At 38.9% G+C, this 19,665-nt stretch overlaps 1 protein-coding gene and 1 long non-coding RNA gene across 2 annotated transcripts in view; both read right to left on the bottom strand.

Annotated features, from left to right (window-relative positions):
• Positions 1-2,308: 2,308 nt before the first annotated feature.
• LOC119622677 (uncharacterized) lies at positions 2,309-3,169 on the bottom strand. The gene is made up of 2 exons (XR_005239267.2): positions 3,099-3,169; positions 2,309-2,558 (listed from the first exon to the last, which is right to left on the bottom strand). It is a non-coding gene; the product is annotated as an uncharacterized lncRNA (long non-coding RNA).
• Positions 3,170-10,120: 6,951 nt separating this feature from the next.
• LOC103218553 (ovostatin homolog 2-like) overlaps positions 10,121-19,665 on the bottom strand; it is a 29,890-nt gene continuing 20,345 nt past the window's right edge. Inside the window, exons 17-26 of the mRNA XM_007967557.3 lie at positions 18,904-18,978; positions 17,632-17,797; positions 16,655-16,866; positions 15,439-15,648; positions 14,749-14,870; positions 13,253-13,343; positions 12,820-12,888; positions 11,428-11,530; positions 10,666-10,740; positions 10,121-10,259 (exon numbers count right to left, since the gene is read on the bottom strand). Of these exons, the coding sequence (XP_007965748.3) occupies positions 10,688-10,740; positions 11,428-11,530; positions 12,820-12,888; positions 13,253-13,343; positions 14,749-14,870; positions 15,439-15,648; positions 16,655-16,866; positions 17,632-17,797; positions 18,904-18,978 (1,101 nt within the window). The 3' untranslated portion in view covers positions 10,121-10,259; positions 10,666-10,687. The remainder of the gene's footprint in view (positions 10,260-10,665; positions 10,741-11,427; positions 11,531-12,819; positions 12,889-13,252; positions 13,344-14,748; positions 14,871-15,438; positions 15,649-16,654; positions 16,867-17,631; positions 17,798-18,903; positions 18,979-19,665) is intronic.

The raw sequence follows: 19,665 nt of genomic DNA, 5'->3' as shown, positions 1-19,665 counted from the left end.
TGCATGTTCATTAGACAACCCTTTACCCAATGCATCTCTAATAGTCTGCTGAAAATACTCAAAGGCAAGTAATTTTCATGTAATCAACTAAATAAAGTGTTTAACAAATATGGCAAGTATTAATATTTTTAACTGTTTATGTAAACTGTTTATGCAAAGTGCAAATATTAATATTTTTTACTGTTTATGTAAAGTGCAAAAGAGTTATTGATTAGGAGAGTAGCTCTGAAGCTGAACAGCCTCGGTCTAAATCCCAGTTCTGTCATCAAGAAGCTCCACTACTGTTGATAAGTTATTTCGATTATCGGTGTCTTAGGATCTTTCCTTATAAAATAGAGGTGATGATCGCTGCCATCTAATAGCACTGTAGTGATCATATACGCAGAGTTTACCACACTAATTGACATTCAAAAATATTAACTCTTAAAAAATTATTATTAGAAATTTGAGAAAAAGAATCACACTAAAAAAGGATAAAAGGCATTGAAAATAATTCCCCAAAAAGAAAATAAAAATTTCTCAAATCATATAGGACTTATTTTTTAACATTAAGAGGATTCCAACTAATTCAAATTAAATGGATAAGATGCCTTATCTTCACTATGAGAGTCCAATAGCCTGTTTTCTTATTTCAATGAAAATATGTAATGATGGTGAAGATTCAGTGAGAAAGGCACTTTCATACTAGCTGCTGGAATTCTACATTGACACAACATATTTGGTGAGCAATATGACAATCAGAAGACTAAAAGAATGTTGCATATTTTGTCTTGGCAATTCCTCTTCTGGGAATCTTTCTTAACTGAACAATTCCTAATTCAAAAGCTGCTTACTATGTAGTTATACACGAAGACATATGCTACAAAATTATTAATTACTAGGAAAACAAAACGAAATCATCTATATATTATATAATAAAAGAATAACTAAATTTCATGTAGTCACATAAAGATATGTTTATGCAGCAGAAAATTGGTATTTATGAAAAGATTGGCATAATACAGAGACAAGTTTTCTTAGTTATCATGAACAGAAAAGTGTGATGGCCGTCATGAAAAATATTCATTAAAAATTAGAGGAAAATAAATTATCTCTCTGTGTGTCTGTCTATCTTTCTATCTATATTTTGAGATTCTGTTTTATAACTGAAGTATGGACTCTGTGACCCTCCCCTAAAAGTCTGTTCATCTCTTTTTCAGTCAAGACTGTTGACCACTTTTTCACAACAGCCAGTAGACATCAGTGACAACCACTTTTCTCATGCATTCTGTTTTCCATATTTCCAAAATACTTTCCCTTAAGCTGAATACAACTTCTCCCTCTGCATCTGTTTTCCATGAGCATATCTGGATTTACTGGTATATCTATGACTTCCATGTCCTTTTCAGGATTGGTGAACCATGTCATCATTTCCTGCTCCTTGCAGAAACTTGTTCTCAGTCCCTGGTTTTGAGCCTGTGTATCTGCCTCTCTCTTCTGTTTTTATTTTAGGTTCAGGGGCACAAGTGTATGTTTGTTAGACAGGTAAACTCATGTCACAGGGGTTTGTTGTACATATTATTTTGTCTTCCAGACTCTAAACCTACTACCCAATAGTTATTTTTTCTGGTCTCCTCTCTCCTTCGACCTTCTGCTCTCAAGTGGGCCCCAGTGTCTGTTGTTCCCTTTATTGTCTCCGTGTGTTCTCATTATTTAGCTCCTACTTATAAATGAGAACATTTGGTATTTGGTTTTCTGTTCCTTTGTAAGTTTGCTAAGAATAATGGCTTCCAGCTCCATCCATGTCCCTGCAAAAGACATGATCTAGTTCTTTTTTGTGACTGCAGAGTAGTCCATGGTGCATAGGTACCACATTTTTTAAAAAAAATCTGGTCTGCCATGGATAAACATTTAGGTTGATTCCATGTATTTGCTGTTGTGAATGGTGCTGCAATGAACATGTGCGTATGTATGTCTTTATGGTAGAACAATAAATCACAACATTAATGGCAGTTGGTAGAATTAATTTGAGGTAATTTCTTATGCTTTTCTTTATATTTTTCAAATATTCTACAGTGACAATACCTTGCTTCTCTAGTAATATGAATGTAAGCATATAAATAATTAAAGTTACCTGGTTAATCTCACTTGTTGTCTCTGAACTTTGTGTCTCCCTGCGAAGGCAAATCTCCTGAATAAATGCTTACTTAGCATGTGCATCTACTTGGAATCGAACATCTGAAGTAGTTACTGTTTGTGGTGCACTGACTGTAACTTCAAACTTGGGCAGCACTAGAAACAAAGAGAAATATACTTCAGTCCCCATAAACACTGGTGAGCAAAACTTATTGCAATCATATAGCTTAAGGTGCTTGCTGGCACTAGCTTTCACTGTATGTCCATCTGGACAGATCATGTTCTGTTGCCCCAGATTCCGTGTGGCACCAGTCTACATGATGGTGTCTCACTAGTCGTTAACTCTTCCTCTTTCTTTTCTCTGTCCTCAGAATTTCAAGTTTTTTCCATTGTAATCTCTTAGATCTCTCCTGGCAGATTGGGCTTTAGAAAATGTATATTTTCTAGGGAGAAAAAAAGGCAGAAATCAGAATAAGGATACTGGGGGAGGAGTGAGGAGCAGGAAAATGCTGATGATGAAGCCAACCAGGCCAAGGAAGGGAGATGAGAAAAACCAGATTCAAGCTTCACGTACTCCTGCCTATGTCTAACAGCAAAGGTGTTTTGTTCCATCCTTTGAGTCCTTTATCTACATAGGAAAACTACAAATAGCAATTGGTTACCCTGCACCTTGACAGTAAATTGGTGTGTCAGTGTCTTTCCTGATTTTCTTTTCACAACAATTGAGTAACCTCCAAACACTGTTTCTGAAATCAACGGGAATGAGAGGAATCATACAGTACAGACTGTTTTGTGACTGGCTTCCTTCTTTCCACATTATGTCTCTGAAATTCATCCATCTTGTGGCAGACAGGAGGAGCTCACTGCCTTTCACTGTCTTGTAATCTTCCATGGTCTGAGCACCCCACACTGTATCCACCTCTCCCCACATGCCTACTAAATGTGTCAGCCAAACCTGACTACTTCCCATTCTGCACACATACTTTCTCCACCTTGGTGGCCGAACCCTTTGGAGCCTGCCTCTCACATTCAGCTCCCTGTTCTTGGTTATTTGGGCTCCTGTCTCATGTGCTCTATCAGGTTCTAGGCTTTGTAGGAGTGAGTTCTATGTCTCCACTCATTTCTATGTGCCTCGTAGGGCTGACTCTTGGGAAGGTCTTCATGGTGACTGAGGCATGGATCCTTAGCCCTGTAGCTTGAATTCACTTGGCACTCAAATATTCAACCTGAAATGATGCTTTGAAAGTGATGCTTCCAGTCAATTAAGGGTTCACTGTATTATGGATTCCCAGCACCCAATATCTAGCACATAAGAAATGAATGAAAAATAGTGAATGAATGAGTAAATGATCTCCAGTATGCCCACAAGGCGAGAGGAAAGTGATCCTACTTACCAGTCATGCTAGGGAGGCATTTGGGACTGTTGGCTCTGCTGTTGCACAATAGGCCTGGGACTCTGAAGGCTAGCATTTCCTCATCCTAAACCTCAAATTTCAATAAATTACCTCCAAGTGGACAAAAGTCCATGGGCCAGGGCTCTTTGTATAAATAAGCCACTTCTTTTGGGTGTGGTTAATGGACAGGGACTAAACAAAACTAAAAACAATGTTTGAGTGCTGACTACCTGTCAGCCATGGTGATGAAGCACTCTGTATACATGACCTTATTCAATGCTCCCTACAAACCCATGAAGAAGATTTTTAGAAAAACTTTGTAGCTGGAGTATTTTGTACAAGACAATAGTGTAATGAGCTTTCACCTCCTCATCAGCAGATTTAAATATTTGTTAACTCATAGCCAATCTTGTTTCCTGTATACTCCCACCCACTTCTCCTCCTCTTTTGTTATTTTAAAGCAAATCCCGGACATCATATAATTTCATCCATGGGTATCTTAGTATGTATCTGTAAAAGAAAAGGACTAAATTTGTTGTTGTTGTTGTTGTTTTTGAAATAGGGTCTCTGTTGTCCAGGTTGGAGTGCTATGGCACTCCAACATTCATCACGTTGATGAATTCCTTCCTGTTTCTAGTTTGCTGAGAATTTTTTTTTTTCCATGCATGGGTAGATAATTTTACTCTCATTTACAGAAAAGGAAATGGTTATTCAAGCAGCCTGCTTCCAGACGAAGCCCTGGATTATGGTGCTGTCTATAGCACTCTCTTCCATTTCATTTTTCCTCTGTGCTTCCTCTAAAATTGTCTTTCAGCTCACTGGAGAATGTTGGTGTCTCCAGGATTCTCAGCACTTTGCTTGGGTGCTTCTCTGCTGAAGTGGGAGAATGGATTCAGCCATCCCCTGCAAGCTGATGACTGCACATTCCCTATCTTCTGCCCTGAGCTCGGTGAATCCCCATGCTCCCAAGACTTTTCCACTTGGATATGTCAGGAAATCTCAAACCCATCCTGTCCTAGAATGCCCCATTATCCCTCTCCACTCAAGTGGGCTTCTCTGCCTCTATGTTCAACATTGTATGCTGCTGCCATTTGCTCTGTTCCAGCCTGAAACCTGGGCGTGATCCAGCACTTTTTCCTCTCCTTGACCCCTCCTGTCACCTTTTCTAATCAGTGGCCAAGTTTGGCATATTTTTACTCCTCACCGCCACTGCTACTGAAACAGGAGGTAGAAAGACATTATTTAGGCAGATAGTGAGGGGAACAGAGTCCTTGGCAGAGCTTCCCTTCCAACAAAAAGCAGCCCAACAAATTATCTTTTTCTAACAAAGAGCAGCCTGAAAAATCAAGCCGCAAATGTAGTTAAGCAAGCTGGAAGCTTGCACGGGGGAATGCTGGCAGCTGTGCCAATAGAAAAGGGCTACCTGGGGGCCGGGCATATCCAACATGGAGGGTCCATCTTCCCTCTTCTGTCACCACGTGTGCAGTAACAGAGAAATGGGCAACATGGCACAGCTCAGGCAGAGAACCCACCTGCATAATACAAGATTAGGGAGGGGACGACCAGAATTTCCCACCCTATGCAAAGGGCACACCGACCAGCTCTAAGCAGTTTTTCACGCCCTATGCAAATGGCACGCCTGGTCTGACTAGTCTTTCATGTCCTATGTAAATCAGACACCACCTCCTCACCAGCTCATCTATAAAACCCTCTGCGTTTTGCCATGGACTGGCGATCCATTTCTCTGTGACCCCTCGCTGCAGCAGACAGCTTTCCTTTTTCTTTCGCCTATTAAACTTCCGCTCTTAACCTCACTCTTTGTGAGTCCACATCCTTGTTCTCCATGGCTGTGAGATCACAAACTTCAGGTGCTACTCCAGACAATGAGGCCGTTTCATTCCTGCCTTGCTCCTGCCTCCAGTCTCATTCCCCTCAAATTCACCCTCCATGTTACCAACAGAGCAATTTCTCTGAATTACAGATCCTCTCACACTTAGCCCTTTAACGGTTCCCTATTCCCACAGCACAGCAATTAAGGCCTTTCCTCATCTGTTCATTTCATACACTAGGAACTTCCACTAAAGACTGAAGTCACTAAATGCACTTTCTGATGTCAATTTTAATAACCTCATCCTGCTTTCATCATTTGATGTTAGAAATAACGTTACCCATTTGACTCTGCTTTCTTCTGCATGTTGTGTTTTCTCTGCCTCAATGCGTCTTGTGTACTCTGTTGTCTTTTTAAAATATTAAACTTACTTAAATAGAAACAGGGGTCTCACTATGTTGCCCAGGCTGGTCTCGAACTCCTGGGCTCAAGTGATCCCCTCAGCTCGACCTCCCAAAGTGGTGAGCCTAAAGGCACGAGCCACCACTCCTGGCCCTATTGTCTTTTTTTGAATAGTTCTTTCTCCTCCCATGCCATTCCCTCTATTCCTTTACATCCTGAAAAGACTTCTTTGAACCTTCCTCTAGCTGGTGCATAGTTAATTATGCCCTCCTCCGTATTATTTCAGAACATTGTGTATGCCTATAATATCACATATGTTATCCTATGTTATAAGTATTTGTCATGTTTTCACTCTAGATTTATACTAGATTTATCTTAAATACTCTTATAATTGCCTGTATATAGAAAGTGCTTAAAGAATATTTGTTGAATTCACCTGAATTAGGATTTGTCTATAAGCCTCCTTGCTTTTAATAAACAATTTTCTAATTTGTCAAATAGTTTAAATGCATTTTGAAGAGAACATACTTTAAAAATAACATTTTAAATGTGACAAAGTAACATGTTTATTTTAGACCATACAGAACATACTGAAAAGACCTACCAAGAAAAGAAAAATGATTTTTAAATCTACGATCTGGATACTGTTAGTCCAGACTGCACTGTTTTGTAAGCCCCCTGCTATTTCACAGACCTTGGTCAGAGCAAAACATTCCACGGGGGTTCCACCGTGAGAAACGTCCTGCCCCACCACCTGACCACAAGGCACAGGAACGTCCCTATCATACCCTGCCAGGAAAAGGCCCAACTGAAGGAACATCTTTGTCAAGCAGCAAGCCATGCCACCCAGACCCTTCCCGCCCATACCTATAAGTACCCCAGCCTGTAAGCAGTGGTGGGCTCTGGTGTTAAGCTGGTCCCCCACCTCAGTAGCTTGCTCTGGCAATGAACTTGTGTTGCTGTCGAGCTACCAACTCTCCCTCTGTCTTTTTGTAACCCTCGCCTTCCCTTCAAAAACTAACAGATATGTTACCATTTTGATATACGTCCTTTCAGTTTTATCTGTGCACCCATATGTGCATTCATATATGAGGATTAACCTGGCATTTATTATATAAAAATCACTTGGTTGCTTTTCTTTAAAATTTTTATTTTGAAATGACTAGATTCACAGGGAGTCACAAAAGTAGTAGAGAGTCCCTTGGATGCTTTTCCTGGCTTCCCCTACCAGTGCTATCTTACAGAACAGCAGGACACCATCAAAACCAGGGCATGGGCATTGGTTGGCTATTGTTAGGCTACAGACCTTATGCAGTTTTCGCAGTGTTTGCATGTACTCCTTTGTGTGTGTGTGTTCTATGCAAGATGGTCTCGTGTAGTATCTTGTAAACACTTGCACCAGTGTCCTTGCCAAAGAACTGTTTCATCACTGAGAGGAACTCACTTGTGCTACCTCTTTTTAGTCATATCCTCATACCTTGTCCCTGTCTCCTGGCAACCACCAATCTGTTCTCCATCTCTATAGTTTTGTTAGTTGGAGTGGAACAAGAATGAAAAGAAATTAAAGAATATGTAAGCAAAAACTCAGCTGTATGTAAGAAAACCCAATTCCCCCTGAGGAAGAGAAAGAACTGGAGTCTTTAACAATTAACTGCCTGTTTTTTCTGTGACTAGTGAGCCTTATCTCTCCCTTTCCCAGGAGTTGTGAAGACCCTGTTTCTCTAGCTGTACAGCTGCAAGGTCACTAGACAGATAAACTCAAGTTGCAAAACATGTTTTTCCTTGAAAAGTAAGAAATAATGTAATGCAAGTCTCAACTGAATAATTGTCTTTGTTTCTTGATTCTGTAATATGCTTCCCCCTGCACAGATCTCCCCCCGCCCCACAAAATGCTTAAAAGGTAACTTGACTCTTCGTTCGGGGCTCAGTCCTTTGGATGTTAATCCGGCTGGACCGGTGAACCTAAATAATAAATATCCTCCTCAACCCCTCAGTCTCTCTGATTCCTAAATTATCCCACAACAGGAGAATGTTTTATACATGGAATCTTATCAGTGTAAAACCTTTTAGAAGATTGGCTTTTTTCACAAGAGAAAGTTTTTTTCTTTCTTCAACAAAAGCCAAAACCCAATCTTCAACAAAAGTTTGGCTTTTTTCACCAACTTTCATGCTCTAACAAAACTTCCAAGTTGTTGCTTGTATCAATAGTTTCTTGCTTTTTATTCCTGGGTAGTATTCTCATATATGGATATGGTAGAATTTGTTGAGTCTTTCACCACTGAAAGATATTTGGGTGGTTTCCAGTTTGAGGCTGTTTTGAATAAAACTTTTAAGAACATTCACGTACAGGTTTTTGTGAACCTGTTTTCATTCTTCCGGTTAAATCCTGAAGAGTGAAATTGCTGAGTCACATAGGACGTGTACCTTTGGTTTTATAAGAAACTGCCAAACTCTTTTCCAGAGTGGCTGTATCTTGTTTAAGTGACGCCAGTGATGTGTGGGTTGTCTGGTTTCTAAGCAATCTTGCCGGCATTTGCTGTCATCATTGACCTTATCCATTCTAACAGATATAGTGATACTTCATTGTTTTAATGTGCATTTCTCTAATGGTTACTGATGCTGATCATATTCACTTGTGCTTCTTTGCTGTTCGTGTTCTTTGACAGAATGTCTTTTCATGTCTGTCTTTTCATGTCTTTTGCCCACTTTTTCATAGGATTTTTTTTTTTTTTAAAGTGTTGAATTTTGAAGGTTCTTCGTAGATTTTACATACAAGTCCTTTGTCCACTATATGGTTTGTGTTATGTGTTTTCACTCAGTCTGTAGCATGTCCTTTTGTCCTGTTAATAAGAACAGAGCAATCCATTCAAGTTCACAGGGGCAGGTGACACTTGAAAATGTCAGGGTCAACTTGCAGGGCAGAAGTTAGCAGGGATGTCTTCCTGGGGTAGTGGGAGAGCCCAGCAGAATTTAGGAGGAGGGAGGGGTGATATCGGGGTAATCCTCTTGAGTCCCTCTTTCCTCTTCAGGCAACGTTCAGGAAGACCCTGCAATCTCTCTGCAGGCTCATGGGAGCTCCCAGAAGTGAGACAACACACAGATCCAGGCCTGCTTTGAAGTCAGTGGGATGAGGCCCTTGAAAGTCAGTGTATTGGGTTCCCAGGGCTCACATAAAAACATGCCACACCTGGCTGGTTTTAAACAATGGGATTTTATTCCACCAGTTGCGAAGGCTAGAAATGCAAAGTCAAGGTAGGGGCAGGACGAGTTCCTGCTAGAGGCTGTGAGGCAGATCAACTCCATGACTCACTCTTGGCTTCTGCTGGTTTCTGGCAACTGTCCACGTCCCGTGACTTGTAGACACTTCACTCTAAGCTCTGCCTCCATTTTCACAGGCACATTCTTTTGTGTGTATATGTGTGTGTGTGTGTTCTCTTAAGGACAGGAATCATTAGACTAGGTGGGGCCCACTCTAATCCACTGTGAGCTCCTCTTACTTTGGTAACATCTGCAAAGACCCTATTTCCAAACAAGGTCACATTCCACGTTCTAGGACTATCTTCTGAGAGATGTCTCCCCCAGGATTGGTCCAAGTGGAAGGATGCCCTTTGATCTGCAAAGCCAGCCAGAAAACCAGGATCGGGGCAGGACAAGGGGATGCTAGTCTGTGATGGCTCCCACCCAGGTGGGGTGTGAGGAGCAGTGTCTGTGGGCTGGGACACGCCAACTTGCTCCCATCAACTCATCTGAGATGGATTGTACAGTGTATGTCCAGGGCCCATCCTGGCACGCTCTGCCTTTGCAATGCTGTCTCTGCACTTTGGAAATTTGCTGAGCCCACTGCGTGGGGTGGTCTGAGGCAGGCCACAGTCGTTTCTCAACCATCCCTGAGTGCCTGACCAGTATCCCTTGGGGGTAACGACTGGCCACATCTGGAGTGTGAGGGGTGTGTTTACCTAGTGAGTAAGGATGCAAGCAAAGGATGTGCTGGCCTATCCTCTGCACAAGCAATGCCTTTGCTCCAACGGAATGGGCAACGTTGGATTAGGCCTAAGGAGGCAGATTTGATCTCGGAAGATACATTCGAGTCTATGTTGTGTGTGTTTGTTTTTGTTTCCTTGAATTAACATGGAGCCCGTTTCAACTTTCACTTAGTCTGCTTCTTTCTTTCTCTTCCCCCACTTCTTTCTCTCTCTCTCTGGATATGGAGGAATTCTAACTCTGTATTCCATAATGTCTAAACATTCGAATTTAGAGTTGACAGCAATACAGCAAATTATTCGAGTTGCTGTCAAAAAAACCCCTGCGTTTTCTAGGATTAAAACTGTGAATAAAGTACTGGAAGGAAAAAAAGTCATAGACTCAGTTGCAAAATGACAACATTTAATGAGATGACAAGGAAATAAAATCTGATAAGAAGCCAGAGCAGATTGTGGACTGTTCAGGATGCCAGATGGTTCATGAAATTTTTCCAGGTTTGATACAGAAGAATCAGTTTGTTAAAAGAAATGCTTTTCCACCTGGGATTTAAAACATTGTTTAAACAATAAACACATGTTTGTATTTATATCTAAATGGATATTTAGATATAAAAACATGCATATATAGGCACATAGACATGTATCATACATATACAGCATATGTACAAATATATGTGCCTAAATTTTTACTGATCTGTCAACTTACAAAACAAAAATGAGAGATTTATAAAAGGTACATATATAGCTGTGAATTCTTTAAAGCTATTTTTAAAGAAATTAATACAATCTTAACAACTATCAGAATACTCATGTAGTACACAGTTACACAACTCTAATGAAGTACCAGACACTTGTCTTTCTTCAACCATTGTCCTATCTTATTTAGGTTTTCATTTTCTTATTAGATGTGTTTTCAATGGTTTATGATGTAATAAAATTTCTTTACCTCTTCCAGTAATTGCTTTGTCTCACTCAGAAACTGAACTACTGTCGATGTTGTAAAAAGCAAGGGCATATTCTTCTGAAAAAATAAAGGGAACATGTATTTTTATTAAGTAGATGATATAAGCACATTCGATCTAATCTTTCCAATAATTTTGAAATAGAGACAATTACTTTCCTATTTTATACATCCAGAAATATGCTAATAATATTTAAGACACTTGATGAAATACATTCTATTAGTAAATGTCAGAGACAGAATTCAAATACTCAACAAACTTCACACAGCATTCAACAAGAAACAAATAGCACCAACCTTCCGGGGAATAGTTGTATGGTCTCTACGACATCTTAGTAATCGTTTTAGAAATTAATCTATCAAATTTTTAAAATAGCATTTCAGAATACTCCCCACTCCCCTTTTTAAGTCAAAGTCCTTAGAGGTAGCTTCGAACGGTCAGTCTTAGCATGAACAACAATGACAACAACAAAAAGACCTGGAAGCTTCATGTGTCTTGTATTTCAAATTCAAGTGGAGCCCTGTCAGATTATATTGAAAGGATTCTGTGTTGAAAAACTCTGGTAACTGGAAAATGGGTTCAGTCAGAAGATGCATCATGGAAGAAAGAAACCAGTATACAAAGTAATGCCATCTATTGCTTACTCTGTGAAGACAGAGGTTGATTTTGGGAAGTTTAGTAGCTCGGGAATGTTAGATATAAATACCATGTTCAATAGCCTTAGGGCATGGCTGTTGCTTGCCTACCTTTTTCATAATAATCGTAGACCATGACCGGGGCTGGCTGAATGTTGAACACAAGGTTGCTCTGCTCAACAGAAAAAGTGAAACTGTGGGCTGTACCAAAAACCTGTAATGACACAAATTATAATTACATTGTAGCAAGTCTGAGAAAAGATAATCACTGAGAAAATTATCCCCAGAAGTTTATGATCTACGTAATTAAATAGATCTAGGGTATGATTCACTTACATATTGGCAAAATAATGAGTTGTTAACCTTAAATCATATAAAATTTTCAGTTCCTTTGCTTACATTGAGGTGAGAGGAATTTAGCTGGAAGTCTTAGATGAATGAATGTAGGCATTTATGTGAGTGGTAATGATACACATAGAAAAGACGTCTCTAAACTGCAAGCCACAGTTTGGCTTTTCCTGAGAAAAATAAAAATAGAACTATCCTATGATCCAGCAATCCCATTTCTGGGTATGCATCCAAAGAAAATGAGATTAATATCTTGAAGAGACAGTTGCAGTCCCATGCTCATTCTTTCATTATGATAGCCAACATAAGGAACCAACCTAAATGTTCGAAACAGATGAATGGATAATGAAACTGGGGGATATATTTATATATACAAATTATTCAGCCTTAAATAAAAATAATTTCTGCCATTTGCAACAACATTGCCAAACTTGGAGTAAACTATTTGGAGTGAAACAAAGCAGACACACACAGAAAACACTGCAGGATCTCACCTGTAAGTTAAATCTAAAGTTGAATTCATAGATGCAGAGAGTAGAATGGTAGTTATCAGGGATGGGAAAATGGGGAGATGCTGGTCAAACGATAGAAACCTTCAGCTGTGCAGAATGAATACATTCTACAAATCTCAGATACAGCAGTAGCCTACAGTTGACAATGCTATACTGTATATATAATATTCCCTAAGGGAGTAGATCTTAAGTGCTTCATCATGAAAAAGGAAGAGGTAACGGTGTGAAGAGAGGGATGTTTTAGTCAGCTGTTTCACATATAGTCACGCTGGATGATAACAATCAGCTCACTATATCAAAACGTCACACCACACACCTTCAATACACAATTGTAATTAAAAAAATTATGGCAAACTTTGTGAGAGTTTAGTCAAATTATAAAATAATTACACATCTACTCTGTGACCAGACTGTGTTTGATAGGGAGAGGAAAGCTATCTAGTCACGTAGCCAGGGCATAGATGAAATAGCCTTCGAACTAGCAAGGAGAAGATGATCAGTGGGATAGAACACTGGTCATCCTTAATGTCGCTTAGTTTTTTCCTTTTACAAATCCTATCATATCTATAAGAAGCGGAAGCATCCAATCGTCCTTGGAAGGAAAAAAGAAAACTTTAAAGAAAAAAATTATTGCTAAACTTACATTTTCCAAATAGAAAAGAACATGGCCGTTCTTGACTTCAGTCTTCATCACTTGGCCCTTGTTTTCAAGCTTTGAAGAAATTGTTAGGGAAGGATAGAGAATAGATATTAGAACAAATGACAGCACCACTGCAGAACTGAATGTCCACGCTTTTCCATGTTAGGTTCTGTTTTATGGAACATTCCTTGGTGCCATGATAAGCACAGGTAGCAACTAAAGAAAAATATATGATGAACCGTGGGAAATACTGACTGCTAATTTGTACAAATTAAATACACCAGCTCTCCAGTGTTAGTGTAAAAATATAAAGGTGAATGTTGAAGAAGAATTCTATAGTTTTGTTTTGCTAAACAACTGCTAAACAAGTATTTACTTTATCTTTATACTCTATGTAGCTGTCTTTGTGCTGACAGATTAGGCTTCTATTATTTACCTTTTCAATGGATGACATGGCTGGAGTAAATCCTGATAGCATTTTTACATCTGTAACCACAATACTGGATTTATTGTGAATTCCAGTATATCTGAAAATTTTAAGAAAACACTAGTTTAGATATCAATTTTAAAAAGTGACTTATCTAATGAGAGTGCCAGGTGGATAAATACTAATTGGCTAGAAGTCTGGAGGACAGGTAAAAGCCGAAGAGAAAATTTGAAGAAAGTCATTTTCAAGCATCTGTGAATAGGCATGATCAGAATGATAATGAAAGAGATAATACATAGCAACAGAAATTGGAGCAAATAATGAATTATCTGACACGAAATCTCCCCCAAATCCTGGTCTTAAGCTTACCTGCAGTCTCAAAGTTTGAACTGGTAAACAAAGCTTCTAAATCTATATTACATATACTTAGGTTAATGTTGGATTTGCATAACACTTAGAGGACATCTTTGCTTACAAGGTGGTATATTAGCAGAATTATGGAGTAGACATGTCTCCAAGAGATCTTCTAGCTCAGTTTCCTGCTTCTGGGTAAGACTACTGGGGTATGAAGTTAAGAGTTCCATAGTTCATCAGGGCATGGTTTCTTACGCCTGTAATCCCAGCACTTTTGGAGGCCAAGATGGGTGGATCACTTGAGGGTCAGAGTTCAAGACCAGCCTGGGCAACATGGCAAAACCCTGACTCTGCTAAAAATAGAAAAATTAGCCAGATGTGGTGGTGCACACTGGTAATCCCAGCTACTCGGGAGGCTGAGCCATAAGAATCCCTTGAACCCAGGAGGTGGAAGTTGCAGTGAGCTAAGATTGTGCCACTGTGCCACTGCACTGCAGCCTGGGTGACAAAGTGAGACTCTGTCTCAAAAAAAAAAAAGGGTTCCCCAGGTCATTGAGTTCTTAGCCCTGGAGCTCAAGAGAATTTTATTTAGAAATTCTAAAGAATATCTGCCAAACTAATTTTACTCAATGCTTTCCACATATTAGCTAAGGCTAACATCCTTTAGCATCTATAAATCATGCTTGAAATCAAGAGGATCATTTTGTTTTTCTATTCTGAAAAGTAAAAATCTAAAATTTTACTCTTTACAGTTATAAAATAAACATTTGTGGGCTTGCTACTATATGACCATGCGTGCTTGTCTTGAGAAAGAAATACAGAATCTCTGTTTTTCAAAACTAGGAGTACTTCCATACAACAGAATAGAAAGTGTCATTGGAATATCAGTGCAGCCAAAGCTTTCAAATCATGCTCATGTAGACTGCATGTTATGCTTGCCTCATTTTAGCTCTGATTTAGCTGAAGATGTACTAAATTGTGGTGTCCGGACAGAGGGCTAAAAAGTGACTGTGCTGTAGAATTGTCACCACCAACATGAGAACTCATCATATTACCATGATTTATATTTTGTGATTTCACTACTGTTCAAACTTTTTAAATATTTTACCATCTTGCTCACATGGGAGTTACTATCAAAATATGACACTTACTTGAGGGTCACTGTGAGGTCAAAAATAGTCTGGAAGATATCCGAAGAGTTCTTTACTATTTCCAAGGAAAGAGAAAATCCAGATGCTTTCTTAGGTAGGAGAACATTGTACTTAAGCGTGGCCTAGAAAGGATAGCAAATTATAAGAAAACTCATCCTGTATTAAGAATTATACAGGCTGACTACAGTCAGTAGTAATGTAATTTTACATTTTAAGATAACTAAGAGTATACTTCCATCATTTCTAACACAAAGGATAAATGCTTGAGGTGATGCATACCCCACTTGCCCTGATGTGATTCTTACACATTGTATGCCTATATCATGCACCCCGTAAATATTTACACCTACTATGCACCCACAAAAATTAAAAATAAAACATTTTTAAAAAGAAAGAACCTGTTGCTTATTTCTATTATTAATGTAGTTTACATCTTTATCATCAGGGAATCGGGTTAAATTCTTTAGTTTTCAGAATAATGTAATTTAAGGAAGATAGAATACTTTGTAATAGCAATAATCCTCAAGAAACTTCAACAACTGAGTACCTTTTCATAAAATAACTTGCATTTTCGGCCATTGACGTGTAAATACACAAAACGGTCAGATAACACTTCACATAGAACTGAACAGACAGTCTGACTCTTTTACTGGCAAACACTCATCACCCTCTCAGGCAGATTTCTGTTACCTGGACAAATGTACAGCCGTGTCCTTCCACATCTACTGTGTATTCTCCAGGTGCCTTTGTTAGTTCTGAACGTTGGACCAGTAGGCGGTTATCACTGTTAACCTGGAAAATCTCACTGGATCCTTCACGGCTAAAGGTAACGGTGTTTTGATTCTTAGAGAAGGTTAACTTCATGTAACGGGTTATGGCAAGAAGACAAACTGGAGTTTCCTGCACAGAACAGCACAAGCAATGATCCAAGCTCAGTTATGACACAATATTGGTCATCATTTGACCACAGACTTCATATCAATCCTTAGAAATGTTCCTAAAACAGGTCAGCAAAACACCAAGAAGCAATATCCTGAATGGTAGGAAAATATACTTGCTTGTGCAAATTGTTTCCACTTAAATTAATTTTCTTCAACAAATCTTAATTGTGTTTTTACTTTCTAAAAATTTTTCATAAAAGATAGTCTCTTTGGTTAAAAATGGTGTCAAAGCTTTTCTAAAAGTTAAGGCATTACATAAGTCAGCGGCCCCTGTGGCTGCCATGGATAATTCTTTTTTTTCTGCTCCTCTTCAAAGAAGGGAAGTCAGAATCAGGAAAAGATCTTTGGAAATTCATTCGTATATGGTTTTACTCAGAAACTAAGACCAAATACAAAGAGAAATGCAGATTTTTCTCATGGAAATAAAACTGTTTTTTGTTTTGTTTTTTTTTTTTTTGCATTTTCAATTTGTTTCCAAGTAAGGAAAAACATGTCACTGTTTCTCATACCCCCCATTTCTCCTGTTTTCCTTCTTTTCATTTGCTTTTCCCAGTGTATAGCCCACAGAACTAGAGAGAAAACTTTCTTTTTGGTCCACATATAATTTGAACATAGTATCATCAGGTGTCTAATGTACCACCAAGAGTGGTGCTTATGACAAAAATATCCTCTAGGCTTATTCTGTGTTTGCTGTGTGAATGAAGATACAAATGGTGATAAATTCCTGGAGCAGGGGGCCTCATTTCATTCACTTCTACTTAGAGGCTTCCTAGTAGAGTGCCTGATACACAATAACCGGCCAACAAATAATTGTTGAGGAAATAAAATACGATTAATAATACCCACGATTCTTCTTCTCAGAAAGGATTTGTTGTGATATCTTTACTATGAATATCTCACTCATCATAGAGTTACAGCTTCTGCATTAAACATACTGCTATTAATATCAGGCCTACATGAATCACCTGGGTAGAAGAAAAGCCTCCATGGGAATTCATCTGTTGGGCAAGCCACTGTACAATCTTGTTGGCATAGGTGAGGTCAGGAATTTTCCGGGAAATGACAGCCAACAGCACATAGCAAGTCTTCTCAGTCTCAGCAGAAGGTGCCCAGGGAATAAAGGATGGAAATTCTTCTGTCTTGGGTTTCCTTTCTGTTTCCCAGTAGATGATGTTATCTGAGAAAAAGGAAGAATTTTCACATAGTCTGTATAAAAGTCATGGGTTACACATAAAGAAGGATGCAAATTCCATTTCCGACCTCTGTTTGTGCTGAATTGCTCCCCTCACATTTATATGTTGAAACCCCAACTCCAAGTACCTCAAAATGTGGCTGTATTTGGAGATAAGACTTTTTAAAGAGGTGACTAAGTTAAAATGAAGCTTCCGGGCCACAATCCAATCTGACTGGTGCCCTTATGAGAAGAAAAATTTTGGACACACAAAAGGGAGAGCAGGGCTGTGCACACACAAAAGATCTTGTGAAGATGAAGGGAGAATGTGGTCACCTGCAGGTGAAGAAACCACACTTCCAACACCTTGAACTTAGACTTCTAGCCTCCAGAAGCGTGAGAAAATAAACTTGTTGCTGAAGTCATCCAGTATGTGGTATTTGATGACAGCTATAGCAAATTACTACAGCCTTAAATAGCAACTTTCTAAGTAGCAGGTGATTAAGCTTCCCCAGTAGTTATGGTAGCCTATGGCTTGGTCACCAGGCTTGACTCCCCTCACATCACTCATTTGAGAGGAAGCTAGCATAAAGCAAAAGAGGAAAGTTTAGAATATGCAGTGTTCTTGGAAGGTATAAAGGCCACTGATAAATTCCATAAGAGAAATAGAAACACACTGGTGAAGAGGGAGCTCCTATGTGACTGCTTAGAACGCTTCCTCACTGTGCTCCAAGATCACCCCCACTAGCAACAATGAATAATAACGCTTACTTATTTTTGTGGCAGATTGATCCAGGGTCTGGAGTAAAGATTCCACTTTCTGCTCTTCTCCAGCTAAGGCAAAAGTGTAAGCTAGAATTGCATGATTGTAGCCATTAGTGACACCACTGTCCAATGCCTCTTCAAGGCAAAAGAGTGCGCTTCGTAGAGCAGGAAACTGTTGGTCAGGAAGTAGAATCATATATTGTAAACTGATAACTGAACATTCCATGAGCTTGCTGAACATTTAAACTAATCATTGCTTATAATATATATAATATATCCTCAAAGTATATTTTATATACAAATCCATTTATATATACACATATATTTTATCCTTCAAAAATATCATTAAAATAAATTCCTAATGTCATTATTAGTACCTAAGCAATAATTTTTTTTTTCAGATAGGGTCTTGCTCTGTTACCCAGTCTGGAGTGCAGTGGCATGATCTCAGCTCACTGCAACCTCCACCTCCCAGGTTCAAGCAATTCTCCTGCCTCCATCCCCCAAGTAGCTGGGATCACAGGCATGCACCACCAAGCCTAGCTAATTTTTGTATTTTTAGTAGAGACAGGGTTTCACCATGTTGGCCAGGCTGGTCTTGAACTTCTGACCTCAGGTAATCCACCTGCCTCAGCCTCCCAAAGTGCTTGGATTATAGACATGAACCACCATGTCTGGCCCAATAAAATTTAGTGAGAAGATGGTAGTTTTTATATCTGATCAGTGATATTTTAGTTATGAATGTCTTCTATGTGGCAAAGCATCCAAATTTATCATAGGCCTAAGAGGCTTACATTTCTGAAGATAATTTTCAAGGTATACTAATGACCCTGACAATTTCTAGCATCTTAGTTCAGGAATAGATTTTGGAAATCTAACCTATGGATTGGGAGGTGGCGAGGGTGAGCCACACTTGAGTTGAAAATGTTTACTCACTGTTGAGAGAGAAACAGAATACTAGGCTATGGCTTTACATAGAGCAGGGGTTCTAATCTGAAATTCATGGCTGAACTTTAGGAGAGATGTGAATGCCTGCAATTGTGTGAATAAGTCTTTCATGTGCATATGTGTATTCTCCCTAGGGAGAAACTCAATTCTGTTTTACAAAGCTGTCTATGAATGAAAAACAGTTTGAACAGCATTAATTTAAAGGGTGGTAATAAACTAAATGTTATCTCGGGGTTTCATCTAGTCTTAGAATCTCAAGTGACTCTGACTCTACAGTCTATTTAATGTGCATTCAGCTGACTGAAATCAGAAGATGATGGGGATCCATACAGTGAAATTGAGCCCAGCTTCAAAGAACATCCCAACAACATATGCAGTGAGTGAAATGTCCTCTTCATCTCCACCCTGAAAACAAAGGAACAATGAGTCATTCGGGACAGCAGAGCACAAAATAACAAGTATTCTTCTGAAGTAAAACTAGGTATGAAAAAAATACTGGAACAAATACCATTATTCATAAAAACACCCGAATATGTGTAGTTTTAAAATTAGATGGTTAATAATCATATTATCTGAGCAAGAATCATTCAGAATTATTGCATAGAGATGCAATAATTAAATCATAATTATTAAGTTGTTATTATTATAACAATTAATTTCAAATATAGTAAATAACATATATAATCATATTTATGCAGCCTGGTGTTAAGCATGCATTTTAAGGAATTCACAGGACTCTATTTGTCTCCACTTGGTATAAATCTGAAAAAAGCCAACAAAGAATCTCTAACGAGGTGAAGCAGAAAGTTGCTGTGAAGATTCCTGGAAATTCCTGGAAAAGCACACTAGAAGGTCACCAGAGTCAAGTCTCAGATTCTTACAGTGTAAAATGAGAAACTCATTTAGAAATCATGTGGTTTGCAAACTGACTGTGCATAAAAGTCCCCTGGGGTACTTAAATCAACCAGCATCTACACAGAGATTCTCATTCAAAAAACTCAGGAATAAGACAGCGAAATGCATTTTAATGGGTGCTCTAGTGATTCTGATGGAAATGGTATTCAGAATGGCATTTGGGATCTACTGATCTTG

Source organism: Chlorocebus sabaeus, chromosome 11 (assembly GCF_047675955.1).
Source record: "Chlorocebus sabaeus isolate Y175 chromosome 11, mChlSab1.0.hap1, whole genome shotgun sequence".
Taxonomy (NCBI): domain Eukaryota; kingdom Metazoa; phylum Chordata; class Mammalia; order Primates; family Cercopithecidae; genus Chlorocebus; species Chlorocebus sabaeus.
The sequence above is the reverse complement of the archived record's forward strand: the minus strand, read 5'-3'. Positions and strand labels throughout refer to the sequence as shown.